At 31.9% G+C, this 27,866-nt stretch overlaps 2 protein-coding genes across 4 annotated transcripts; both read left to right on the top strand.

The window, feature by feature from the left end:
- The first annotated feature begins 1,524 nt into the window (after positions 1 to 1,524).
- On the top strand, positions 1,525 to 8,889 carry LOC105132289 (E3 ubiquitin protein ligase RIN2-like). 3 transcript variants are annotated; one of them, XR_843560.1, is made up of 13 exons: positions 1,525 to 1,741; positions 2,069 to 2,501; positions 3,323 to 3,400; positions 3,962 to 4,048; positions 4,141 to 4,262; positions 4,943 to 5,039; positions 5,156 to 5,261; positions 5,979 to 6,136; positions 6,250 to 6,387; positions 6,463 to 6,530; positions 6,619 to 6,849; positions 7,465 to 7,838; positions 8,296 to 8,889. XR_843560.1 is itself a non-coding variant. In XM_011035690.1 (13 exons), the coding sequence occupies exons 2-13, from the start codon at positions 2,271 to 2,273 to the stop codon at positions 8,350 to 8,352; spliced, it is 1,752 nt and encodes a 583-aa protein (XP_011033992.1). In that variant the 5' UTR covers positions 1,525 to 1,741; positions 2,069 to 2,270; the 3' UTR covers positions 8,353 to 8,889. The 3 variants fall into 3 exon arrangements, 2 of the variants coding, with proteins under 2 accessions (XP_011033992.1, XP_011033991.1); XM_011035690.1 differs by having other exon boundaries at positions 7,460 to 7,838; XM_011035689.1 differs by having other exon boundaries at positions 7,457 to 7,838.
- Positions 8,890 to 9,748: 859 nt separating this feature from the next.
- Positions 9,749 to 11,528, top strand: LOC105132288 (uncharacterized). Its single transcript, XM_011035688.1, has 2 exons — positions 9,749 to 10,637; positions 10,752 to 11,528. The coding sequence occupies exons 1-2, from the start codon at positions 10,512 to 10,514 to the stop codon at positions 11,019 to 11,021; spliced, it is 396 nt and encodes a 131-aa protein (XP_011033990.1). The 5' UTR covers positions 9,749 to 10,511; the 3' UTR covers positions 11,022 to 11,528.
- The last annotated feature ends 16,338 nt before the right edge of the window (positions 11,529 to 27,866 follow it).

Raw genomic sequence — 27,866 nt, 5'->3', positions numbered from 1 at the left:
CATATAACATTGACTCTCTGTTTATAAACTTCTCGGCATATTCCATTAACAGGACACCTTGAGGGAAAAAAGTGGAAGGTTATACTTACGGTTATGGAATTTGTAAGTTTGGAGGATTAAATGGCAAGAAATAATATCAAAACAAGTTAGCTTGGGAGAGCTGACAATGGTGGTACGAATCGAAATCAGTCTACACTACTCTCTGAAACCAGAAAGCTCCTGGCTTTAGCTACAATGATCAAAAAGACGAGGTGGGATTGTGATGTTCTAGGCTCCAATCATGACATGCCGAAGAGGTACAGGGACCCTTGATCATGGACCAAGATCAATTTCTTCATGAACCAACTTCTTCGATTTGTCTACAAAAACATTTTCTTTCCAGATATCTAAAATCTTAGTTTTCTACAGGCTATACTGCAATTTAAATACCACCCAACAGTGCCAGCAAGTGGTTTACTGGTCTTGTCTCTCCATCCACTTCTTAATAGTTCAGCAATTAAACAAACAAAAGTCGAAAAAAAATATTTGGCATGCAAAAACAGTATGCAAGTTCAAGCCCCAACAGTTTCCATTTCACGCGGAAAAAAAAAATTGTTTATGGGTAGAATCATCACTGAATTCTTTTTTTTTTTAAAAAAAAACCCTTTGAATTGATCCAGAGTGCATTGGATAACAGGCATCTTTGATCGGGAGATGTTCGATTTTCAACTCTTCTTGAAGATGATGGATTATGACCTTTATCATTATGACCTTTATCTTATCTTGATTAGATGTTTTATTCTTATTTTTTGTGGTGTTTATAAATTTTAGCATAAGTATTTATGATAAATAATTCTTACATATTAAGTACCATCTCGAACCTGAAACTACATAGGGAGCAAACCTCTTGATCCCAAGTCCTTACCACTTGGTCACCACCTAAATGATTATTATGACCTTTATTTTATCTTGATTAGATGTTTTATTTTTATTTTTTGTGGTGTTTATAAATTTTAGCATAAATATTTATGATAAATAATTCTTACATATTAAGGCCCATCATAAGCTTAAGTGTTATCGTCATTTCTACTTTTTATCCACAAATTAAATACAATTATCTATTTCAAAATAGATACCTGTAGTAGCATATCATAAAACTATATATTTAAAAGTAAATAAAATAAATAAAAACAATGTAAATTAAAAAAATAAAAAGAAACCATTATTAATTTTTATTATTTATAAATATATTTATATATCCACGTGATTTCAACAATACTCTTATTTATAATTTAATATGTATTAATACTTGTAAACTAGGAAATTATAAGAAAATATAGGAGATATTTAAAATTATAATAATAATTATTTTTGAAAATAATTTTTATTTAAAAATATATTAGTATATTAAAATAATATAAAAGTATAGAAAAAATATATCATTTAGTTTTTTTTAATATTTTTAAAACAAAATAAACGTGCTGGAAAATGAGATTTGAAATAATGAATGAATATAAAGATGATAAAGGTGTCTTCCCCTTCAATTAGAGACAAAACAAAGATGAAGAAGAAGACAAAAATCATCATGACACATACTTTACATGACTTTCCCGCAAAAAAAGACCCTCTTCTCTCCTGTTCTCCCCCACCCCCACTCTCTCAACACAATCAGGCCTTTTTATTATTTACTATTATTCTCTCTGCCACCGACGCCATCACCAGCAGTTTCTTCTCCTTCTCTGATCGAGTCGAATCAAATCAGGTTCTTTCTTGTATTTCCCTAACCATTCAAATGACTTCTTATTTTCGTTTTATTTTTACATTTCGAAATCTAGTGTTTTTTTGTTGCCTATTTTGGGCTGTAAATCAGATTTATTGTAACTGATCTTTTCATTCTTCATCATTTTTTTAACGTTTCTGTTCAATTAAAAACGGGGTACTTAATTTCTTATCAATCAAATTGCCATGATGCTGAAAACTGAAAAAGTTACCTGAATTGAGTTAATATTTAACGTTTTTTTGGTGCTTTAATTTTTTCTATTCCTTCTTCGAATTATTTTCTGATTGCTGACTATTTGTTTTTCTGCAGGATTTTCGTGGGGGGTTTGTAGTTTGGTAATATAATCTATTGGTTTCTTGACAGAGTTTTAAGCTAATCGAGCCACTTGATGGTTTTGTTCTTTGCGGTTTAGTTTGAAGTTGTGATTATTGTTGGGAAAGAGGCATGTTAGGCCAATTCTTATGAATTTTTGGGAGGTGGGCTTTTGTGGAGAGGCTGTTTTTCGTCACAAATGGGTGCCAGTTATTTAGCGATTTCAGCAGTGTGTACGGTTTTGAGTTTTTCGGTTCTAACAGGAGTGTCGTTAGATATATTGAGATCAGATGGTTTGATTTTTGAGAATCTTACCAACTTTGAGGATGCCAACCATGCACTTGAGCTTCTGTTTGGTTCATATGCCACCATTGCATTGGTGGTCAATTTTGTATTCAATGTATTTATACTACTCAATCTTTGTCTCAAGGTGAGTTTTTTTTTTAAAAATTTTTTTTGCCAAATGTTTTATGGTTTATAACTGCTCATTTATGAATATTTATGTGCAGAGGTTTATGTAGTGAGTTGAGCAATCTGTTTAAGAGGATCTCAATTAGGATTGAAGTCATGAAACAAAAATATGGTGAAATATGTTTTTTCGAGATTTATACTATCATTCTCTGCAGTTTGCATGCTAGCCAGGCATTTATTACTTGTCTAATGGTTAGTATGAGGCTACTGCTTTGGAAAAGAATTCGCTACAAATACCGTGTCTTAAGGAATGGGGCTACTGCTTTGGAAAAGAATTCGCTACTGCTTTAGAAAAGAATTTACCACATAAATTCCTGCCTGACAGAAATGGGACACCATCTCGTTGTTGTGGGGGCTTTTACGCAGAATGATCCATTATTGTGGGCACAGGATGTTTTCTTTTAGTCTCTTCATCATATGTTTCGTATGGAATTTTAGGAGAGTTCTCAAAAGGGGATATGTCACAGGCAGCCCTTCTGATTTGGTTCTCTTTACTTGCACTGCATGCAACATATTCTCTCTTTATTTTCTCACTTAATTCTTTTCCAGTAAAAGCTTCTTCCTTCTTTGAAAAAAAGAGAGCATGGATGAGATGGTTTTTACACTAAGTTAATGCTACTGGAATTAGGAAAATATGTTCTTGGAACCTGCAGCATTGTTTGGGCTAAATAGTTCAAATGGAATTATGGCTTAGATTCCCAGTTGGTTATCATATTGATAAGCTTACTTTCCTTCATAGATATTGCTTTGAGGGTTCTGATTTTGTTGTTGAACTTGCAGACTATTTTCTTTGGAGAGTTGTATCCTTCTGAAACTCAAAAACTAGTGGAACGTCTCATTAATTATGCTCTTTACAAGGTAAATTTCCTTACCAGGTCACTAGTTGGAAAGCATTTGACTTTTCTTCTTTATTATTTACTGTATTACTGGATAGGCTACTTAATTTAAGCTACTGTATTAGTTCTGTTGCACATTGAGTTTTTTAAAATTCTGTCTTGGGACACCAATCAGGTTTTATTAAATGAGCAACTATAATGAGAAAGAAGGCTACTTATGACAAGTGAAATCACCTTTGAGTGTTTGTTCAACCTTCTTCCTGTTTTTGTCATAATTTTTGCACCACCAACTTATCAGAGCAAATAACATCTAGCAATGGTTTTTTTTTTTTTTTATTCTCTTTTCCTTTTGTATCTTCTAGACCTGTTGTTTTGCGATCTGCTTGTCCAGTTATAGTATTGGTTAGCAGGCTGGTAAATATTTTGAATCTGGATAAGTATTAGTTTCCATGACAATGATTTGATTGTTGGATTGGAATTGGGTATATCTGAATGAAGTTTGATAAGGCTAGTTATTCTGTTGGAACTCTATGTTTGTTGTTATGTAATTGTTGTGTTTTCTTATGTGATGAATATTGCACAGGGAACACTTTTACCACTGGTTATTCCACCAACAATTTCTCAAATAGGTCTTTGGTCAATTTGGCTGACTGTACTATGTTCTTTAAAGGTTAGTGGCACTGTTTTCTTATGATAAAAATCTGTTGTTTTAATTTCATTATAGAAATGATAAGATTTCTGGTATTTTGCATGGTTTTACAGATGTTTCAAGCATTAGCTAGAGATCGACTTGAACGTTTGAATGCATCTCCTTCTGCAACGCCATGGGCATATTTTCGTCCATATTCAGCGTTGTTGCTGGTCCTCTCTGTTGACTTTTTCTGGTAATCTTTGGTAACCCAATATTTAATTGATAAACATGATTTAGGAAATGCACTTGTTGCCCTTCTTTGTATGATATTGGCAATAAAGCTCTATGAGAACCCAATTTCATTACTGTTTGAAATATCTGCAATGGGTAGTACAATTTGACTTTTGGTAAAAGCTATGAAAATAATGTACAATCGTATACCAGACACCATATTGGAAGTAGAAGACCTGAGCATAGCAGCAACTTGTTTTGATTTATAGAGAACAATTTTCTTTGTCATTTTGCATATGAAATTAGTTTTTCTTTTATTGGTGCTAAGTTTGTGATGGTGGAAATGGTTGGGGTAGTTTTGGAGGAGCAGTGGCTGGGCTTGGTCATGATGGTTGCCTAACTGAGACAGGTGGATTAGGTTGCTTAGCTTCTTTGTTTGCCATAAACATCCTGTTCCTACGTTCTGAGTGGTGGCCCATGAGGGGCTGCTCCTCTATCAGAAACAATGTATCTTTGTGAAATAACAGGTCTAAATGGGGAAGGAGGTGATATACTAATTCTCATGATTTTTCTCATGGTTGCAAATGGGGGAATTATTTAGCCTGCTCTCTCTCTCTCTCTCTCTCTCTTCTGTTTATTTCTGACTCTGTTAATTTTTATCCCGACTAGCACTTTATTTCGGTATCATCTTGGTGTTTGCAGGATACATATGTGTTATGTAATATACAGAAGCACAGGTTCATCCATGCTTCTGTTGTTGTTCTTTGAGCCTTTCAGTATTGCTTTTGAGACCATGCAAGTAATGTCTCTGGAAAACTTCTTTTCTAGTTTTATACAGAAATTGTAAATATGGTACGTAGATTTTAATCTTAGTGAGACACAGAGCACTTGTTGACTAGGTTATATTCTCTGTAGGCTATGCTGGTTCATGGATTTCAGTTGCTTGAGATTTGGCTCCATCATTCGACTGGGAATAGTGCAAATTGCCAAAGATTAAAATTTTTTGATGCAATAAGAGCAGGTACTTCCTCAACTTTTATTCTGCTATATGAATGCCAGTATCCTATATTGTATCAGGTGATAGGCAACAGTATTGTTATATGTACAGTATATTATAGTGTATGTGTTAAGGCAATTTACCTTGGAGATCAGACACAAAGTCAAGATGCTGCTTGAACAAAGTCAATTTCCAAACTGCAAAGATATATTTTTCAACTGAAACATCCAATGGATATGTTAGGAATTTAAAACAGTGAACATAATTAAAGTATTTGCTCTGCTCAATCAAAAAGATTAAGCACTGCTCAATTGTATAAAGTTTGTAGGTGGAATAACAGTATTTGTGAATGTGAAGAACTAGTACTAGTGGTAGAAATAGAACTTGAAAGAGGAGGGTGGGGATGCATTTTCTCTGCACTTGACACACTACAAGAACTTGTTGTCGTGTTAAAGACTTTTTTCCTCTAGTAACTGAGACCACATGGATGTGTGTGTAATTACTATGTTATGTGTTTGTGTGTGCATAAATGGGAAGTTCTAAATAGTGTAATGGATAGTGTGTGTGTATGACAAGTAAACAATTACTTTCATAAAAAGTTGTCTTTAAGGGCAGTTTCAATATAATTTTAAAAATGCTGTTCGGTGGTCCTAGTTTATTTATATCACTTTGTTCCACTTTATCACACTTCTAGTGGATTTAATGTGATGATATTTTCCTGATTAAGGAGTGTGGTTGCAGGTTCATTGTTGGAGTGGAAAGGCATTCTTATCCGGGATATGGGCTTTTCGCTAGACATGGCAGCCTTGTTAATGGCCCTTGGTCATTATGTGCATATGTGGTGGCTCCATGGTGTGGCACTTCATCTTGTGGATGCGGTCCTCTTTTTTAATATACATGTAAATATTTTGCTCAACTTTCTTTTTGGAACTATTTAACATGAATGAGTTTGTTTATTTTGACACACTGATTTGATGTCCTTTATATTAATTGATTCTGGTAAGTTGAGCAGGCTTTGCTAAGCACTATCATAAAGCGTATAAAAGGATTTATCAAGCTTAGAATGGCTTTAGATGCCCTTCATGCAGCACTTTCTGATGCAACATCTGAAGAGCTACGAGCATATGATGATGAATGTGCTATCTGTAGGGTATGGTTGGCTTATATCTTGCTCTTTTTTTTTTCATTGGAACTGTAACTGTCTAATGAATCGGGGTAATGACAGGAACCTATGGCTAAGGCCAAAAGGCTACTTTGCAGTCACCTTTTTCATCTTGCTTGCTTGAGATCTTGGTACAACTTTGTAACTTATTGCTTTTGAGCAATTTTATTTGGCTATTCCTATGCTTAGTAAATGTTGAATAGTGCTCAATATTACCAGGTTGGATCAGGGTTTAAATGAGATATACTCATGTCCCACTTGTCGGAAGCCACTTTTTGTAGGCAGGCCTGAAAATGAAGCAAATACACATACTGGAGAAGCTCTGGCTGATGAGCAGCTTGCTCATCAAATAAATGAAGGATTTGATCGGCAAAACACTCCAGGTCGTGCACTGCTTGATGGGGCATTCCCTACCCAGATTCGGAACTCTACAGAGAGCAGCCCTTGGAGGTTCGGCCCCTTACCTTAGATCATCATAGTCTCTCTTGATTGCCTAGAAATGAGTACAGCTTGCTGCTTCTAGATGAAAACAATCATTTTTTCCCTTAAAATGGTCAAGGAATTTCTGAAATTTAGAGCTAGTGACCATTCTGCAATTGAGCAATGGTTAGCATGTTACCTCGCAGTAGTTCCTCTATGAGCACCCATAAATTCTAGCATTATTGGAAATCTTGAATCTAGATTTGCTCGGGATCTGACATTGTGATGACTCTTTAGCTGACTGGCTGTCATATTCTATTGGATCTAATGGCCATGTTTAAGTTGACTTTAACCAAATTTTCTGCTTAAGAAAACAGAAAAAGTAAATTCCAACACATGCATGTTTCCTTTTACCTAAGAAGTAGATGGAGGCAAGAGAGGTGATGATAACCAGGAATGCTCACCCAAATTTTAAATCCTAGTCTGCCATTGGCTGAAATTGCAGTTCCAAACATCTGAGTCTGTCTAATCTTTTCCACAAGTAAAAGACAAATGGTCATTGCATAGATTTCGATTTCAAAGATTGGTGCCAATGTTTCCATCAATTATTTTGATCTCTCTCTTTCTTGCACCATAGAAGTGCAGGGTTGGATTCAAGTTGGCTACCTCCTTGGTCCGGCCAGGGTGCGGATGGGGTTGGTCCCTCAACGGCTATGAGATCAGTTGGACTGGGGGGAGTTCAGATGATGATGAGGCATCTAGCATCTGTGGGAGAAACTTACGCACAATCTGCTCTCGAGGATGCTGCCTGGAGCCTTTGGCCAATGAGTCCATCTCAGGCTACTCCATCTGCCTCTTCCACCCCTCCTGCCGCTGGTGGAAGACACCCTGGTGGCACTGGTGGTTTACATATAAGGACTGGATCACACTCCACAAGTGATTTCATAGCAAACATACTTGCTATGGCTGAGACAGTGCGGGAGGTTTTGCCCCATGTTCCAGATGAGTTGATACTCCAGGTTCTGTTTGAACTTTCTTTTATTTTCATGTCTCCAGGTTCTTCATTTGTTCCTTAGGTATACGTTTTGTGGTTAGTTACAAACTAGGTCTGCAAACACATTGTCACTTGTCATTATCATTTCCTTTATGTGCTTTCTTCGATTCCCTCTTCTTCCACATTGCATCACTATCTGTTATGATCCTTTGTAACACATCTCCATTCTGTTGCCAGCCTTCAATAACATATAACATGAGATTTATACTTTTAAACCTGTTCACAAGTTTGAATGTTGATTTAAAGAATTAGGGTTGGAGCTTTTTTATTTATATAAATTAGGAGATTGGTTTTATAGTGTGTAAAATATTTTCCAGACTCCAACTTTGTTGGTTTTCATGGATTATGTTTCGTAGCAATTCATTTTTTTTATAGTATCCTGTAGTCTTAATTAAGAACCTCCAATGCATCAAACTTTGCAGGACTTGCAGCGAACAAATTCTGCTACTGTTACTGTAAATAATCTTCTGCACATGTGAGATGAATACTCTGTAATGGCTTCATGTGCTCGGCAGTCAACCTTTTCTTCCAAGTACTGAGTGTCCCTGAAGGTTTGGGACCATGCACGACATTGCCAATCACCCCAGACCGTTTTCTTCTCATTGCACTTTTGCCTTTTCAAATATCCACAAGCTTCAATATATGTACATACCAAGTCATTGTACACGAGAGGGAAAAGGAGGGAAGAAGGCATAATGTAGTGCTAGGTTTTCAGTTTCATGTGAAAAATAAAATCTATACATATAGATAGATGGGAAGGTTGAGCCATTGAGGCAGGTCTTTGTGCTCTGCGCCTCGAGAGAATTTAGGGCATCAAATCAATTTGCTACAAGCTACAAAGGGCGAAGCTGTACTGCCTGGTTCTGCACACAGTGTACAATTATGAATAATATGTATTGTTTTGATCAAGTAGCTCTTGTTAGATTCTGAGGAAACTAAATGATTTACCTCTAATGCTTGTCATCAATTGCTAATTTTCAATCGAAATTTTGCAGCCAGTTGTGATTGCATCCGCATAGTTCTTTGTTGACAAGTTATTATTTCACAAATACTCCCACGCTGATGATTCAAGTAATCTGCCTCAACCATATGCAACCTAGTGGCAAATGGTATTTGTCTTCCATTTCTATTTAGTCAGATTTCTGTTTGAGGAAACCAATTGGTTTCTGTAAAAGGATTTGACAATTCCCTGATGTTTCTGATGTTTTACTCAAGGTAAATGAATATTCACTGAGGGTACTCAGATTGGAGAGACATTTGGTCGGTCCGTGAGGTTCCCGTAAAGACCCACCTGTAAATTCGTTTATGGAACAAACTCTGCGAACTTTATGGTGCGCCGAATTGAAAAAAATATAGGCTTTGCGACAGCTTGCCTCGACTATTTGTCTTGTACACGTAACATGATACCAACTGTTCAATCACCTAGTTTGGGAGACAGACATCTCAATGTCTCAAATCTTGGCCACAACTCTAGTCTCCTCACATCTTTCGTGGAGGATTCCAACTGTAAAACTCTCTTTAAGAAATTATTACAAGATTCAAGCTATGCTCACTTATATCACATGAAACCCATCATAATTTTATGTGTGTGATCTGATTTATGTCGCAATTTTTCTTAAACTTGGAGCTAGGTCTTTTTAATTTTAGGCCCAGGTCTCTCCGCATTTCCTAATACCTAGAAAGTCCCTAGTCTTGCATGTCATGGAAGTTGAATTGTTATAGGTGTAACTTAAAAGTAGTTCAAGCGACAACAACATTTTCAATGCATGGTAATTTATTACCACAACGCAGTTAGAAAGTAAAATTGCATATAAAATTCTAGAATGTTAGTAGTGTGTGTGTGTGTGTGTGTGTGTGTGTGTGTGTGTGTAAGGTAACATGATGGACGAGAACTGCAAACACGGAGCCACATGCATGAGATCAGACGACAAAATTTGTAGTGATTTGAGCTTACCTCTACAGCTTTGAAATCCTAACATTTTGTTATCTTTGACTTCTTCCACTAGTCCCATGATAAATTTTTTTACAAGTATAAATGTAGATGTGCTTTTTGACTACAATCCATGCCCTAATTATTTATTTATTCATATCCTTCAATTATTAATCTAGATGATGGTGAAAATCGTTCAGGGAGTGCTTAAAACTGCGGATTATTAATAATAGTTAAACATGAAAATGGGTGCCGTTTAATTAGTTTACTAAGCAAAGTCACGATGCCTTCTTAAACCGTGCATAAATCAAGAAAGATGTTACAAAGTGCTGCCATTTTATTTTATTTTTGTTTAATTTTATGGAACTCCAAATATTTTGTTCTTTCATTCTCCTTTAAAAAGAAACTTTACCCTCTACTGGTTGGAGGTCCCTTACTGCTATTGAGAAAGCGACTGGTTAAAGGGCCAGCATCCCCTGCTATTTCCTTTCTCCCTCAGTCTCATCATATTATTACTCTTTCTACATGTTCTGTTTCAAATTTCCTTCTTATACGTCTCAGTTTGGCCCTCACAAAACCCTTTTGAATACAAATACAAATACATATATAGCTAGCTAGTCTTCTATATCCCATCCCATAACAGTTAACACACACATACCAAACAACTCTCATCTTGATTTCAACTCTCCCGCTCTCTAAGATTTAATCATGCCCATCAAATCCTTTCTACTTCCCATTTTTCTCTTGTCTCTTTCCATGCATGCATTATGCAATGCTCGAAATATTGGGTTTGTGAAAGAGGGTTTTCATGCAGAAGTCTATTTCTCTGCCAAGGTTGGTGTCCTACGTACACTCCCACTACAACATGTATCATTGATTCTTTGATTATATATCCTTCACCCTCTTTGCGTGCGTGTAGTTTTAAATTTAATTTGGGATCTAGTGCAGGTTGGAGAGGAGGTCGAACAAAGCATGGATTCAGTTCATGGAACTAATGACAGAGAGGACATCAGTGAAAAGAGTACTCCTGGTGCTGCAATTATTACTCAAGAATCAAAGGATTCAAAGGCAGTTACCAAAAGTTCAGGTCATGATCAAAATCCCATCAAGCCTCTTGTTCCAGTTTCTTGGCGTGTGCCGCACAAGAACCTCCATCAAATCCCTGGGTTTCAATCAGATTATGCTATGCCTAGAACACGAACACCTTCTCATAACTGATTAATCTCCCTCTTTGAATCTTATGTTATGCATTTATGTCCACAATTTTTATCCGACAACAAAGGTATCCAAAAAATGTACCCACCTACATCTCCGGATACATGAAAACCGTCCAGCCTACTTGCACCAGCTAAATGCTCTGACCAAACTCCGAGGCCGGCCAGCAGCATTTGCAAAACATGGGATTATTTAAAACGAGAGCAGCGCCGGCAATAGTTGAGCCCAAGACATGCATTCATTCCATACAGCTCGAGCAAGTCCTTAACCATTAGGCCAACTTCATATGTCCTTTTAAATTTGAGAAGCTGTCTTTTCTTTTAGAAGCTATCCTACTATTTATATACCTTTACGGGTTTTTATTATTTATAGAAATTAAGAGACTAGTAGGATTGTTATTTCACTACTGCCATTGCCTTGCTATAACAACAGCATGTCTCCCAGTATATTGCTTAACTTCTTACCCATTTTTGTACAGAAAAATCAATAATATAATCTATCATTCTCGTTGATGTTATCTTCTTATAGCCATTAATTAGTATCAAGTATCTTTTCAAACACTATTTTTCTGATAGGGATGGAACATGAAGGTAGTAAGATTTTCAAGTGTCCTAATTCTCATGTGGTATCGCTTAAAGCAACAAATACAGAGGTAACGATGCTTAATGCTTTTGAGTCTTTATGTATAGTGCAGGAGTAGCAGTGAAGGATCTAGCTTATAGGGTTTGAATGTCTGGGGCAGTTAAAGGTGAGCAGGTGCTCATGAACCATCACTTTCCTCTTGTCCATGATGAGAGTGACAAGGGCAAATGATCCATGCATGAATTTATCTGCATGTGCCTCTACGCATTAAGTGGGGCTAATCAGCTAGCTACATTGCATGAAGTAGAAGATAATTATTTAGTAAAACTCTTTAGAGGTGAAATCTGTGGTGTCAGGTGTGTGCAATTATATACATAAAGATATTGTATCGAATTGGTATATCGTAAAAAAAGGGTCGGATCTTCTGCGGGAATGATTTGAAAGATCCAAAACAAAAAAGAGTGGTATTAATTTGTTAGCAACAATATAATAAAGATGGTCAATCAACAATCAACATGTATTGATCCGAAATCTTATTCAAATCTAATATAACATGTGCATAAAAAATATATTAAATCAATTCTTTTTAATGAATTAATTCAATAAGGATTAAATAAAAAATGATATTTTAAATTATAGAATTCTAATAAAATATTACGATCAAATAATATTTATTAAATTTATAATTAGGTATGCCCAATTTTAATTGATGTCAATTGATCCTTCGTTATTGTATTGCTTAGAGGTAAGGTAATAAATACGGATGTCATGATTTAAACTCTAACATTTTATATTCAAAACGAACACTTATCAACCGGCGCGACCTTGATTTATAGTATGCATTGGTTTGTTTTATTTTTTTTATTTTTTTTTATTTTGACCTCAAATTTTTTATTTTAGTCAACCTTATAGAATTAGAAGGCTTTCATTCTTTTTTTTTTTGTTCATTTTTTTGGAGACACCAGTATTGATAGTAAAACATATGCTACTTTCATTCATCTTCTTTTTCCCATTTTTTTTGGCCAACTGATATGTGAGGATGTGTGATCATATGTAAAGTGTAAATAGAACATATATATAAATTAAAGAAAGATTCCAAGTAATTAAGTGGGCTACCCTAAAATATATTACATAGAAATTGTTATGTGTTGTTCATGTAGGGATATTCACAAGGCGAGCACTGACAGTAGTCGGATTTGGTTCCAATAGTGTTAAGAAAGCCATAGACTCCGATGAGAATAAGGTACAAATGGTTGCTGCGGTGATCATAGATTATGAACCACCACAGCGGACGCCACCAATTCACAAAAGAAAAACTCAGTTATACCTAGCTAGATAGGTAGGCAATATTTCTGTCATAATTTTGATTTCCTTAATTTCTTGCTTTGTTGCTCATATTGCAAGTCTATGTTCTCCTACACAAGCCATTTTCTTATCGGCTATGGATATATAACTTTTCTTCTTTGTATCACTTGTTTGAATATTAAATCTGAGATCATTAATTAAAGAAAAAAAGTGGCGATCAATGGCGGAAAAATGGGATTAGTAGTAGTTTTTTTTTATTATTAAGAAAGTGGCATCCAATAGAATTAATGCTTTCAGTTTAAACAACCTTCAGAATTGCTAATTTGCTACAAGTCCCGGGTACGGTATTTTGGGATATTATTACCTCAACATTATAAAAGAACTGGAGTGTTTTATGTTAATTTTCTGTTTATATAAATAATAAAACATTATAATATAAGTAGTAAAACACTTTAATATATATTTTTAATTATTTTATAATAATCATGTGCCGTCAATTAGTTGGCGAGTGCGGTGGTGGCAAGTTCAAGCGAAATTAACAATGTTATTTTTAAACGGATGACTTGTCATTTGTGTGTGAGTGTCTATATATAAACCAAGCTTGCAGGCATGATTGGTGGGCCAATAGGCTAGACTCATTTTTATTCTTTTATTTTGTTTTTTCTTTGTGCGCCAAAAAAACCTTTATCAAATGGATTTCCTTTTTGGTTTTGATATGGTTTTTAAATATTATTATAAATTTTTATTGGAATTTTAATAATTTTTTTAATTATTATGTGTCTGATAGGAAAATAATAATATCAGAAATAAATTGTTCATGAAAATCATTTTTTTATTTTTATAATTTCTAAATAGATTTTAAACATAATTTTATCATATTTATAATATTTTTAGCTTTCAAAATATAAACATATTTTTTTAATTAGCGTTAACAATTATAAAATATTTTTATTTAAAAATATAATGACTTCAATAAAAAAACATTTTGTTTATTAAGATAAACCTGAGATAATAATTCAAAATGACTGTATTTTTATGTTTAATGTTAACAGTGCCAAATAATTCTCCAAAGACTAAATATTTTTATTTTATGTTAAATTTATTTATATATATATATATATAATTTAAAGATAAAGTTATAATGTTTAGTAAAAAAAAGGTTTTTTTATTATTAATGGAAATATAATGGCACTTTGTAATATGGCCTTTTTTGTTTATATTTTTTGCATGCTATGAGATCATGGAAAGTGTCAAAAAATTATAAATTTCAAGATGTAAAATTTAGTTTTTTAAAAAAATAAAAGCAAAGCAAAAAAAAAAAAATCGACCACACGAGATTTGTTGTAATTATCCCATAAAGAAAATATGATGTTTTAATATTTCCATTTCTTACCAACCATAGGAAAAGGCTATATTAAATTCTCACATATAGTATGAGAAAATTACTTATAATATCTTATAATTTGATGGAAATTGTAATTACCTAATAAGTTTTAAAAAATTATAGCTTGCATCAAACGTGTGGCATATTTTCATCATTATAACAAAAATAATTAAATATTTTTTTTTGTTTTTTTGGACAAGTCAAGTACAATATATTAAAATTTAAAATACAAACTATAATTTTTCAAAACTCCATAACAAGCTTCAATCAAGGAAGGATACTAGGTGTAATTTTCCTAAAAATAATGATCTTCATTTTCATTGTACAGAGTATATATGATGTAGCCCCGTAGTCCTTGACAGCAGTGGAGTTCAAATCATGTAAAGGAGGAAATCTCTAATTGAAACATAGCTTTGATCCCTTATTCAGAAAAGAAAATTGAAAAGGACCTTTGGCCCTAGCCGAAGGTCTCACTTTCCTTGTAGAGACCCAGCTCTGCCGGGTGCATGGATTGTAGTTTTCAGCACCGATAAGCTGATCGACTAAAAAGAAGACTAGAGTCATCCCATGACCCCTCTCATAATATTGGATCGAGCAGCGGTACGTGTAAAGGCCCTATTCTACAAATTAATTAAGTGCTTGGCGTGAGGAGAGGCAGCCTAGGTTGCCCCCTTGACAAAATGCCCTAACGTGGCTCGTAAGAAAAATACAAGTATTAAGATATTTCTCATTTCGATAGCTTTTCTTCTTCTTCCTCGAAGACAGTATTGCTTGTTAATTGCCCAATATATTGTGGTTGAAAGTTATAGCACTTAGCATCGTAAAGAGCATAAAAACTAACTAATGAATTGAGAGTCACTTTTCAAAGTCTTCTCGGATGTGATTTGAGGTCATGATGAAGCGTAAGAACACACCTTCGACACACCTCTTGCTGGAGATAAAAGTCCTAACCTCCTCGCCTGAGAAATTAAATATATACTAATCTATACAGGCAGAGATTTGTTTACTTATTGAAAGACCAAGCATAACAGAAGAATTCGACTCGTGGTCCTCTATCCAACGATGGCGTTCTAGTTTCAAGATTAAACAATTACCAGTACTCCCGCTTTACGGACTTACGGTGTCTGGTCTGAACTCGGGGAATGTGGGAACAAGACAGGGGGGGTAGCCATCGTTTCAAGAATGTCTCCCGGACAAATATTAGTTGTAATATCACAACAGTCCTGTACACCAAAAATCAAGGAAAAAGGAGAGCCTCGATGCTTTAGAAACTTTGAATATATAATCTGAACATATGCGTGCGTAGTGACAAACAAGTGGGAGTAGAGAAAACCACCACATCAAGGAACATCAGGGTGTACATTAATTAGCATGCATGCCGTAATTTACTCTATCTAGCTAGACATTGCCGCGATAAATCTTGGGTGCTGCAATCGATTAAATTATGCTGCCATTTCAAGAGACAAAGCCATCAATTGCGACGCATCTTCAAGTTGACTAATCGCGATTGAAGCTAGCTCAAAGTGTTTGCATGTGAGAAAGGAAAAGGAAAAGGCAATATGGAAAAACACGGCAAGAACAAATTAATTAATTAATTGGCTCATGCAGCGAATTTTAATGCATGATTAATTAAGAACAAAATAAATACATGTTTTTCATCAACTAATGAATAAACACATGCGATAAAAATATTGTATAGGTGTCAATGAGGTTTAGCTTAACTTATATTGAAGTCTCCAATTCCCTTAGAGAAAAAAAGATTATGATGAACGGTTAACGATTGCGATTCAAAGTATTTTTATTTAAAAATATATTATGATTGCGCTTCAAAGTATTTTTATTTTAAAATATATTAAAATATTATTTTTTATTTTTTTTAAATTATTTTTTAATTAGCATATCTAAACAATCTAAAAATATAAAAAAATAATTCTAAACGATCTAAAAATATAAAAAAAATAATTTTTAATAAAAAATTATGATTCTAAACACATTTTTATACCATCTTTATATAAATAGAGGTGACAATTGTGTGGATATGAGCAATATTTTATCTATTACTCATTCATAACTCTCTCTTTTTTTTTAAAAAAAAAAAGGGAACCCTTTAACCTCGTAGGATCCATTAATATTTGAGTATTTAAGTTAAATCTATATATGACTTATTTTTTTAAAAAAAAAACTGATAGGATTGAATAAGGCATAATTGATGGCTAATGATATTGACAGAATTAGATTTAATAATAATATGTTTATGATGTAGGAAGTAATTAGAGGCTGATAATTCGACAGCTTTGATTACCGCTCTCAGCTCAGCTACATTGGAGTTTAAGATCCTAACCGACAAAGAAAAAATACATAAAAGTATTCCATGGTGATTTGGCAAAACATCACATATTCCAGAAAGACCAGGTTTTCCAATAGAGGATCCGTCAACATTCCATTTGAATCTATTAGCCACAGGGGGAGACCACATAACACCAATTCTCAAAGTTTGAGAATTAGTCCATCAAATCAAACATTTGGTGGATTTTAGCAAATCTGAAAAGGAGTAAGGAAAATCTTGTTCTATAACCTTTAACCATAAGCAAAGCCGAGTAACAATAAGAAAGAACAGAGTGTCATAGTCTGGGATCTTCTGCTTAAATATCACATCGTTGCGAAGAAGCCACATAGACCATGCCACAAAAAAGAATAACATCACCCATGCTTTTTTCTAAAATTTGCCATAAACCAAAGAGTCCCACTAAGAGAATAGATTTGACAAGTTCCTTGGACAACACCAAGCTAAGCTCCGCCAGTTGATGATTTTGGACCAAATAAGTCAATGCTTGTGGTAATGAATAAAAAGGTGGTCGACCATTTCTTTCTCAACTAGGCAAATAGGACAGTTTGTAGCTGAGATATCAAAGATGTCTCTTTTAACTAACATGCTACGGGTGTTGATTTTGTTGATGATAGCCATCCAGTCATAAACCTCTACTTTAGAGGGGATGAGAGCTCTCCAAATCCTCCTAAAAGAGAAGATAGTGTTCAATGGAGGATTGAGATTTAAAAGCCCATATAGAGATTTAACCGAGAATTTTCTTGTGTTATTAGATATATGACTTATTTTAAATTATGTATTGTGATATTTATTTCAATACCTTAAAAATATATGAACATTGATGCATTAACGGGCATCTTCTACCTTCGAGTAGGGCTTGCGATAGGTACTCATATAAGAAGATGGATTAGCTTATTGAATTATTAATAAATTTTCTACCTAGTTTTATAATCATTGCTATATTAATAGGATTTTATATTCTTTCTTTTCTTAATATTTTTCAACAATTTTTTCTCTCCCCTCTCAACATTCAAAGATAAAAAAAAAAAAGCTTAAAGCCAAAATATAAAATAATAAAATAATAAAGACTAAATAAATACATAAATTTGAAGAATCAAATTAAAGTTTTTCATATCAACATGAAAATGAAGTATTTTTATGGATAAATTTGGTTTTTTGTTTTTTAATTTTTTAACTACAACTTAAAATTTTATTTTACAACATCAGTTTTTAATTTATCATCAAAACATTCCTTGACACTTCGCAAAACCATGTTAATAGCTTGGAAAGATGAGATCATAAAAAACATAAAATTGGATAATCAGAATGAAAATAAAATAAAATAAAGAAACATTATTCATATAAACAATGCATTCCATGGTGTGCCTTGGTAACTTGCACATTAATGGCATGCACAATTTCTTTTTTTCCAAATTTTTTAGTTTATTCTGAAATAAGTTATGGACAAGAATTTCTAAGTAGTAATAAATGAGCAAATTAAATAAAAATTACATATTTTATGGGGAACGGGACGGGAACAAATTTATGTTCATAAAAGTTTTCGGGTGCGAGGTAGAGATTTCTTGCTAACAAACTAATTAATAGATATTTACTTTATGATTATAAATTACAAAATAATTAAAATCACAAAAAAATCAACTGCCTTCATTTTTTTCAAAGTCTCAATTATTTTATAAAAATAGTTTAAAATAGCAAATTAAATAGAACCATTCTTAGATTGGAGAGAATATAATCAAGGCGGAGATTGTGTTCCCAATTATTTTTTCCATTTATAATATTTTTTATTTCTTAAATTTTATTTTTAATATCAGTAGAAAAACAATCTGAAAATAAAAAATAATAATTTCAAAATGCTTTTTCCATAAAAACAAACACCCAACTGCTTTGTCCCCAAAAACAAAAGGTTTGATCGTCATAATGGCCCACTAATCCAATTGATGAATCTGTTTGATAAACGAGGAAGATCCATTTGTATTTAATTTGGGCCAATCCCAAGAACTGGACCTCAAGTCCATGTGTTGGTTCCGGGCAGCTCTAAAAATTTATAATAATATTTAAGAATCATTTTAAAACTTAAGAGCAAGTAAATTCAGTAAAATGAGAGTAAAAAAACAAATAACGATAGCAAAGGTTCAGGCCCAATTCCCTGTCCACACGAACAGGCCTGCCCCTATTATTTTGGAAAATCATATGTCGTTTACCCTTGTTTTTTTTTTTTCCCTTTCTAATGTAAATGACAATAGCTACTTGTTGCTTCAGCCTGGCCCGACAAGAAGCAGGCAGACAGACTTCTGCATCTGTACCTACTTATACACAGACGGGTCCACGGAAATTAGAGGCTTACGTAAAGACATAAAAATTGCAGAAGCAGCATGTGCCTACTCGTTGTAAACCAAAAATAAATATAGGTTGGATTGTTTAATTTATCGTTACAAAATTACAAGTTCGAAAACACATATATTATGAAAACCATGCTATATGTATTTATATACAGATTATAGCAATCATACCGAGTATAAATAATATCAAAATAAAATTTTAGCATAAATACTTTATTTAAATTAAAATAAAAAATATTTTTAAGCGGAACCTATTGTTATTATTAATAATAAATTTTTTATCTTTAAGATTTTATTGCTACTGTATTTAGGTACATGTTGTTTGCAATGAGAATTCTTCAATTCGAACATGACTGTTTTAATTTTAATACATTTTTAAATAAAAATTTTAAATCAGAGATAATAAACTCAATAATCTCTCAATAAAATAGACATAAATTATAGATATAAAAAAGAATATAAAAGCTTGAAAAATAAAAATAAAACACCGAAATTTAAGGCAAGAAAAAATATTTTTATAAAAAAATTTATTTCCTCCATCCCTACTAGATTCTAGAAGCTAAAATGTTAGAAAATTAGGTTTGGTACTAACCATAAGTAATTTTTAATATTTTTAATTTTTAAAAACCACCATAAATTCATAATAAATTAACTTACACATTAGATATATATCGCCCATAAATCATTTTACCTACGGGATCTTTCCTCTAAAATTCAAGTGACCAAAATATACATGTTAGTAGTTATTTAAAGTTAATTTTTTATAATTTATTTAAATTGTATTAATATTTTATATTAAAAAACATATACTAAAAATAAAATTTTAATTTTAAAAGCAAGTAAATCTTATTTTTGGGTCAATTCACTTTTTTGACAATCTCTTGTCGTCGTTGTTATAGTCACATCATCACATGAATAAGTGGTGGAAATTTATTTAAAATATAATTAATAGTTAATATTTATCTAAAATATCAAATCAGATTAAAATCTAAAAAGTAATAAAATTAATTAAACTTGATTAAATTGTTTCAAATAATTTCTCAAAATTTCAAGGAATTTGTTAATGATGAAAATGACAAAGTAAACTAGTCAATTTTTCCAAAAAAAATAAAGGAATTAATGTAAATAAAATAAAAGTATTTGAAATTTTTTATTGTTTATTTTATTTTTATTTTAACTGTGTTATATTAGTAATTATTATTTGATTAAAATTGTTAATATATAATTAATAAAAATATATTATTATAATTTTATAATTTAAATTTACAATTTAAATTTATACTATATATTTTATATCATATAAAACAATATTTTTGACAATCTTAATCCTATCAATGACAATCGGGGATCCACACATATTCCACGCACGTGGTGGGATCCACTCACCGAAAACAACCGCAGGCCTTTCATTAGATCACAGCAAGATCATTCAATCTTATGTTCAATGAACAGTATAATTGCGTGAACAGTAAAAAAAGTAAGTAATTCTTACTTTTTAAATTCTGCGTTTTCAACGCAGAAAAAATATGGAACCCAGTGAATAATATCTCTTCATTTTTTCTAACCAAACAGCTGTAACTATGTTTTAAATAAAAAACGCAGCCGTAGCGGCAGAGCCAAACGGGCTCTTAGAGCCCAGATCATAGGTTAAATTTAATTATACCACATTCAATAGACCGTCTAAATCTCCACATGAAAAGTAAGTTGCCTATAACACATAACCTAATTGTGTCAATTAAATTGAGCCCTGATCATGGGTTAAATTTAATTATACCACATTCAATACACATAACTGTTCATTTGTCACTGCTATCTTACATATATATTTAGAGTTTGTTTTATATGAATTATAAAATATTTCCTTTGCACGTTTTTCTCTTAAAAAGTTCATATCTAATTTGTTTTTCAACGACGAGAGAGAAATATATCGAAGCTGACTTTGTCAATTCCCAGTTGTTGAGAGTTGAGTACATTGTCATGATACATTCTTCGAATATGGTCGCTCCACCTCCAATCATGTGTACTGCAATGCACCGCCATGTGATTAAATTATACCAAATAAATATTTTATTGACGTGAAGACTGTTTATCCGTCAGGAAAAATATCACTAATAAATTTATTAATGGAATCATGTCATCAACTAGAGCCATGTCTGTAATTTCACATTCGTTGCTAATTTTATTATTTATTTATCATGAATGTTCTGGTCCAACTCTCCGTCTAAGTACAGATGATCAATTTTAATTATAATACGAGACTTAATCTCGATGTGTGGTGTTGTTCAAAGTTTTTTTTTTTTTTTTTTCCCATCAGGCATGACTCCAATTTTATATATATATATATATATATAGCAAGAACACGAGATTAATAATTAATACGGGGGACAAAAAGGGCCCAACCTTGATTGAATTATTTGATTATATTATTTTCTAAATATATTTTGCTCAATGGAATATCTATTAGATATAGATAGGGTACACGTGGTGTATCGGACAATGGAAAAGTAGAAATCCAAGAAATATCTGTCTTCGATGTAGACCGTACATGTAGAGGCTGATTAGGACAGGAGAATGTACGAGACCATGAAAATTGTCCCCACGGTAGAATCTTGGACAAGGCGTGTCGAATACGGCAGAAAAAGGCAATAGCTAACATGACAGATATGCGGTGGCGTATGCTCAACACCATCTCGCGTCAGGAAAGAAAAACCCGCGGTATTTTTCTTCTTGGGTCGCTGAATATTACTGGTAAGGATAAAAATTATCTGGAAAGCATCGTTACCTTGTTATTAACAGAAGTTAAAATATGACTGAAAAATACTCTTACATGTGATTGAAAATATTATTAACTGGAATAATATTTAAATTTTTTTATAAAAAATTTAAAATTAATTATTGATAAACGTTGAAGTCTTTTCAAAAAATTATTAGTTTTAAACATATATACTTCGTATATGAAGTGGGCAACATATTTTTTTCACAGGGTTAATATACCATCTAATTAATTAACTTTGTATTATATAAATATGGCAATGTTTTATCTATGTCTGATATATGTCCTCGTGTGTTAATTGTTGAATGTGCATCCTTCATGCTTCGTCAAATTAAGAAGAATAATAAGAGATATATCTCTAATAAAAACCTATTTATCTTATCAACGTGCCAATTTGTCTTTCTCTCGGCAATTTTTTCTGACATATTTCATGTTTTCTAGACAACGTCTTAACATAATCATGAGCTAGGGCTTGTAGAAGGGCATTCAGAAGTCATAAACAAAGCCAATAAAAGGGGGGCACAGAGAACAATTAATGATGAAATAAGACTTTGATTAAAGCCCAGGCTATCAATGAAGAGTAGAGGAAAGATAAGAGGGGAAAAACGCAGTGGCAGATTCGTTGCCTAACGGAAAAGCATGCAAAGAAAGACCTCGGCGACCGAACCTCACTAGAGGCTGTACTGTTTTTTTTTTAAAAAAAGAATAATGTTTAGGCTATGAAATGCAGTAAAAAAGTGCATAATAAAGTATATTAAATAAACCAGTTTTGATACACATGTAATCATGGTAATTAATACTGACTTCACTCGACATATTCCGTTAAATATATGGTTTACATCATGTAATTGTGTAATTAGAATAATATAATAAAAAATATAAAAATTATAATTTTTTTAAAATAAATTTACATTAACTTTTAAAATTAATGCTCGAGTGTATAGATTTGAAGTATCTAGTTTGGAAAAACCATAAAATTTATTTTCAAATAAATTATATATTAAATGATGGAACATGAAAAATAATTTTAATTATATAATTTTTTTAAAAAAATAATAATTAAAAGAATGATATTCAAAATTAAAATACAAAATAAAATTCATATTTGATTGAAGGGTAAAGCTGAAAAAAAATCAATTTAGTAAATGAATAAAAAAAATAAAAAAATAAAATTCAAAATTGACATAAAAAATAAAAACAATATTACAGTTAAAAGATAAAATTAAAAGGAATGTCAAGAAAAAAATTTAAAATTAAAGTAATAAGAATAAGTTGAAGAAGATAATATCATCAATTTAAATTTAAATTTTTAATTTTTATTAAAAAATTAAAAAAAAATTTAAAAATAAAAATTAAATTAAAGTATTTTTAAAATGCATGTACGTTTTTTTAGTTCGTACATGTGCCAGTCATGCGTTTATGTTCTGGTTCTAGCACCGTTTGAAAACTCGATATAAACCTTGTTTCATCAAAATTCAAACTTTTTTATAAAAAATATTTTTTTATATTTTAAATCTTTTTAATGCTGGATATTGAAAATAAATTTTTAAAAATAAAAAAAATATTATTTTAATATAAAAAACATTTTAAAAAATAATTCAAATAGATGAGACCATCGTATGAGCAAGTACATTCGCTTCTCGTTTGATGACTTGCAGGTGGCAGAGATGTCGTTATGGACTGGTGGGTGCCAAGTAGCTTTTCCATGGTCTGCCATCAATGTGCAGTGAAAGCACCTTTGGATCTGATGATTCTGAATATCTAACCAAAGATATTGTAACGAAACAAATGATGAAAGAAACAGGAAGAACTCAATTGTTAGCGGATAAGTCTTTTTTTTTAAAAAATATATTAAAAAAAGGACGAGCTCTCCCTTAAAAAAAATATATATTAAAAAAAGGACGAGCTCTCCCTCGCAAGCTCAGGATGGTGAGAAACAGGTTTCTGATAACGTGGGCAAATTTGTAGAGGAGACGGATTTAGAGGCAAGAAGTAATACAGAGGTTAAAAAAGCACATGGAATAACAGTTTTCCAAGGCAACATGGAAAAGAACACGTAATATCTGAGAAGAAAGGGAAACATGACCAATTGCATTCAAGAATAAGATTGATGTGAACAACTTAAAGAGCTTAGCAAGCATGTGCAGTTGTTGAAGAATAGGCTATCAGTGAAATAAAAAAAAATAACAAAAATAAAAACCATTGAAGACATGGCCAATCTCCAGTTTTTGCTTCCTTTTTGAGATGGACAACACAGACCATTTCGCTAAGCACCTTCTATAAGTAAATTCCAGAACATGCACAAACTCCAACTCTCTCAAACCCCTATTTCTTTTCCCAGATTGAAGTCCTAATTAATAAATGATTTTCATGAGAGAAAATAAAGCCCTGTTAAAAAAGTCGATTGGATTTGTGAGGATGGATAAAAAATCCATGGACAGACGAGATTGATTTATTTCATATTGAAGTCCTATCTGCACGAAGAACAAAAGAACTCCGACAGATTTATTATGGGGAAAAAAGAAAGGAAGAACCAACAAAAGCTTAGTATCTGTGCAGTTTCTTCATAAGAATATTTATCGCTTGCACTCGGATTGGAGACCCTGAGGGAAGCGTTTGAATTCTTTGCAGTAATCATAGATCATATATTAATTTCTACTGCACCCATATATCGAAGCCTGTTTTGGCCAGGAGCATCAAGTGCTTGAACTTGCCCAGATTGGACCCCTTTTTTTTTTTTTAGTCTTTGATCGAAACAATCCTTTTCCTTTAAGTAGTTGAAGGGGAGAAGATTGGAGAAAGAATAAAATGATATATTTTTTTATGTTTTGTGATGAATTTTATACAGTGGCCCTTGATGGTAGCAAATCATATCATAGAGATTGATAAGAGTAGTGATTTGGATGAGAATCAAGGGCCAGGAATGTTTGTAATGGGCAAAAGAACAATGATTGATGTATTATTCACTTAAATGATAAACAAACAATGTTCTTATAATTTTTTGCCTCAATTTGTATCGTCAAATGAACAAATCGCAGAAGTCGATCCAACTGACCTGATTGGCTGTGGACCTAGGGTTTAGCCTTATAGGGGCATCTTGAATCCAAGTGGATTACCCTTATTTTTGCTTCAATATGTAATCGCTGTTTGTTATTTTATTTTAAAAGTATTTTTTTATTTTTTAAAAATAATTTTTCTCATATTTTTAACTGATTTAATATATAAATATCAAAAATAATAAAATATTATTTTAATTTATTTTTAATTAAAAAATACATTAAAAAACAGCCATGGTCATCGTCAGTCACACAAAATGGTGTTAAGCATCTTACTGCTGGAACATGGCCCCCCCAGCAACCTTTATTTTTCAATTAACAACGTAGTTACTGGTCATTAGGAGTTAATATCACATAATTGCTCCTAAAGTAGGCTAAATTAGTGCCTTACCATCTCTGCCTCCCACTCCATAAAATACACATTCTTTATTTCGCAACACATGCATTTATTATACTATTCAGTTTTCGAAAATGTAAATCGCATAGCCCTTAAAGCTCCATTCTTCGCATAACTTAATTAACCTAAGTATCGAAGGATCTTCGTAGCCCTGTAGGGAACTTGTTTTTTGTAGGTGCTCGTGATCTTCAAGTCTAGCGATTGATCCTTAGCATTTCAGTGGGAGTTGTCAACTTTGGAAATGTCTAGATCTAGTGAGATTTTTCTAAAAAACCTCATCATCACCGATGAAGAAAAAAACAGAAGATAAAGTACCGCTTGTATGTAAGGTTTATGGTCAGAATTGATGGACTCTGACAGAAGAAATATCAAACAGAAGATAAAGTATTTTATAGAAGTTTAAGATCGAGAAAAAGAGCTCGAAGATGGGGTCTAAAATGTGAAGGGAAGCAAATACTGAATTGCCTTTTCCTTCTCATTCTCTATCTCCGGTGGAGTTTCTGAAAAAGAAAACAGAAGGATCCAAGGCTATGATGATTGAAAGGCTGCGGTCAATCTTAGTGGCTCAACTTCGTTGCATTGGCAGCGGGACGTGCGGTGGTATTGTGACGTGGAAGTAGAGTTGCTTTTAGTTGTTTAAAACAATCTGTCGTCTAGTAGCAATTTTAGTTGTTTAAAACAATCTGTCGTCTCTAACCTTGTAGTCTGGAGGAAAAGGTGAAAGCTACGTATGTTCTACTTCTGTGGATTTCCCATTTCTGTTAAAGAGCTCAATTCCCAAGATTAATAGAGCTAGATCGGTGATGGGGAGAGAGAGAGATGTCAAATTTGGCATGGTCCCTGAAAGGTGTTTGAAGAGACTCGGTCTGATTAGAATTGTTTTTTTAAATAAAAATTTATTTTTTCTTTTTTCCAAGAAGATGGGGTAATATGAAGGTAAAAGAGTAGAATGTAGATGCCCCGCCAATCCCATGCACTGTGCAATATATATATATATATATCACAAGAAATAAAAAATCTAAGATTTTTAAGTTTTTATTTTTTTATTTGAACCTGATCTCAAATAAATTATCGATCATGCATGATACTACCAGCAATAAAAGCTTGATAATGTTTTTTTTTTAACCTTAGTATTTAAAAAAAAACAAATCAAAACAAAAAAAATTACTTGATTTGATTTTATCTTCTTAGAATATTTTTTAACTTGATAAATTAGTTTTTTAATGTTACAATGGTGATATTTATGTATTTTTATTATAAAATAATATAAATTATATAAATTATATATTAAAATATTACCTAAAATTATTAGGTTAAGATAATTATTTGATATAGTATCAGATTTGATGATTAAGTGATCACGAGTTTAAATTTTATTGTCCTTTATTTGTTTGATAAAAATCAAATATAAGATAATGTAAATTATTACAATTTTTAAATTTAAAAATTTTTCATTTGAGAGATGAGAGAGTATGTTAAAAAATATTATAAATTATATTTTAAAATCTCATTTAAAAATTTAAATTATTAAATTAAAATAATTCTTTAATAATTAAAAAAAAACAAGTTTTTAAATAAAAAACCGTCCCATGGTTTTTCAGCCAATGGCTAAAATAGTTCACTTGCCTAAAATTACAACCACATAGCACATCTTCCAGTATCCTGTGGTCTGATCCAATTGTACTTGAAACTACAGTTGTCATGCTGGTTTGATGTAAAAGGCATGGATTATTATATTAATTTAAATTAGTTTTTTATTAAAATAATAATTTTTGAAAATGATTTTTCTAATGGTTATTCTATTATGTCAACTATATAACTAAAATTTGAATTGGATCAATTAAATTTCATGAATCTATATATTTCTTAATTAAATTTAAAACCCGATTTTAATCAAAATCCAAATCACAATTTTTGCAAAATAGTCTATCGAGCCGGTCAAATCTAAAAACCATCCTTTAATATGAAAATTATTTTCGGGTGGGCTCGGTAAGTCCCACTTCAAATAAATATTCATCCTTCAAAAAACTTGTCGAGGAAGAACCAACCTGCCACGCGGCCATGATAGCATATATAATAAAAAGACACTGCATAGGTGTCCAATTCTTTTCCAGGGGCCGTAATAATTGTTGTCGATGTATTTTTCAACGGTAAAATAAGAATTATAATTATTATTTTTAAATCAACTTTCAATTCTTAAAAAAACAAAACTAATAATAATTATAATACAAGCATATTAAAAAACATTTTTTTTTCAATTGTCGGCTAGTACTCTATGTATGTGCCATTAAAATCGGTTTTATGTATTGCTTGAAAAATATAAATTGAAACCTTATTGTTGGAATTTTAATTATTTTTAATCAAGAAAATTAAAGTTAAATATTTCAAATTCAGAATTGAATTTAAAGTTTATATATTTTTGCATTTTAAAAGTATTTTTTAAGAAATATTATTTTTTATTTTTTATTTACTTCAAATTAATTTTTTTGTTATTTTCATATTGTTTTGATGTACTATAGTTGAAAGTAATTTTTTTTAAAATAAAAAAATATTTTAAAAAATAATTATCACTATATTTTTAAACACCTCAACTTTTTTAAATATTACGAAAAATCCTTGCAAAATTAACCGGAACAAGCCCCCAATCTTAATTTTGAGCTGACTA

Source organism: Populus euphratica, unplaced genomic scaffold, assembly GCF_000495115.2.
Source record: "Populus euphratica unplaced genomic scaffold, PopEup_1.0 scaffold39.1, whole genome shotgun sequence".
In the NCBI taxonomy this organism is placed as follows: domain Eukaryota; kingdom Viridiplantae; phylum Streptophyta; class Magnoliopsida; order Malpighiales; family Salicaceae; genus Populus; species Populus euphratica.
The sequence above is the reverse complement of the archived record's forward strand: the minus strand, read 5'-3'. Positions and strand labels throughout refer to the sequence as shown.

Bases quoted from the DNA above. Each gene is read 5' to 3' on its own strand.
- LOC105132289 (XM_011035689.1), top strand. From the start codon at position 2,271: ATGGGTGCCAGTTATTTAGCGATTTCAGCAGTGTGTACGGTTTTGAGT. The intron at 2,502-3,322 runs GTGAGTTTTTTT...TTGAACTTGCAG, and splicing joins TACTCAATCTTTGTCTCAAG to ACTATTTTCTTTGGAGAGTT. The intron at 3,401-3,961 runs GTAAATTTCCTT...AATATTGCACAG, and splicing joins TTAATTATGCTCTTTACAAG to GGAACACTTTTACCACTGGT.
- LOC105132288 (XM_011035688.1), top strand. From the start codon at position 10,512: ATGCCCATCAAATCCTTTCTACTTCCCATTTTTCTCTTGTCTCTTTCC. The intron at 10,638-10,751 runs GTTGGTGTCCTA...GATCTAGTGCAG, and splicing joins AAGTCTATTTCTCTGCCAAG to GTTGGAGAGGAGGTCGAACA.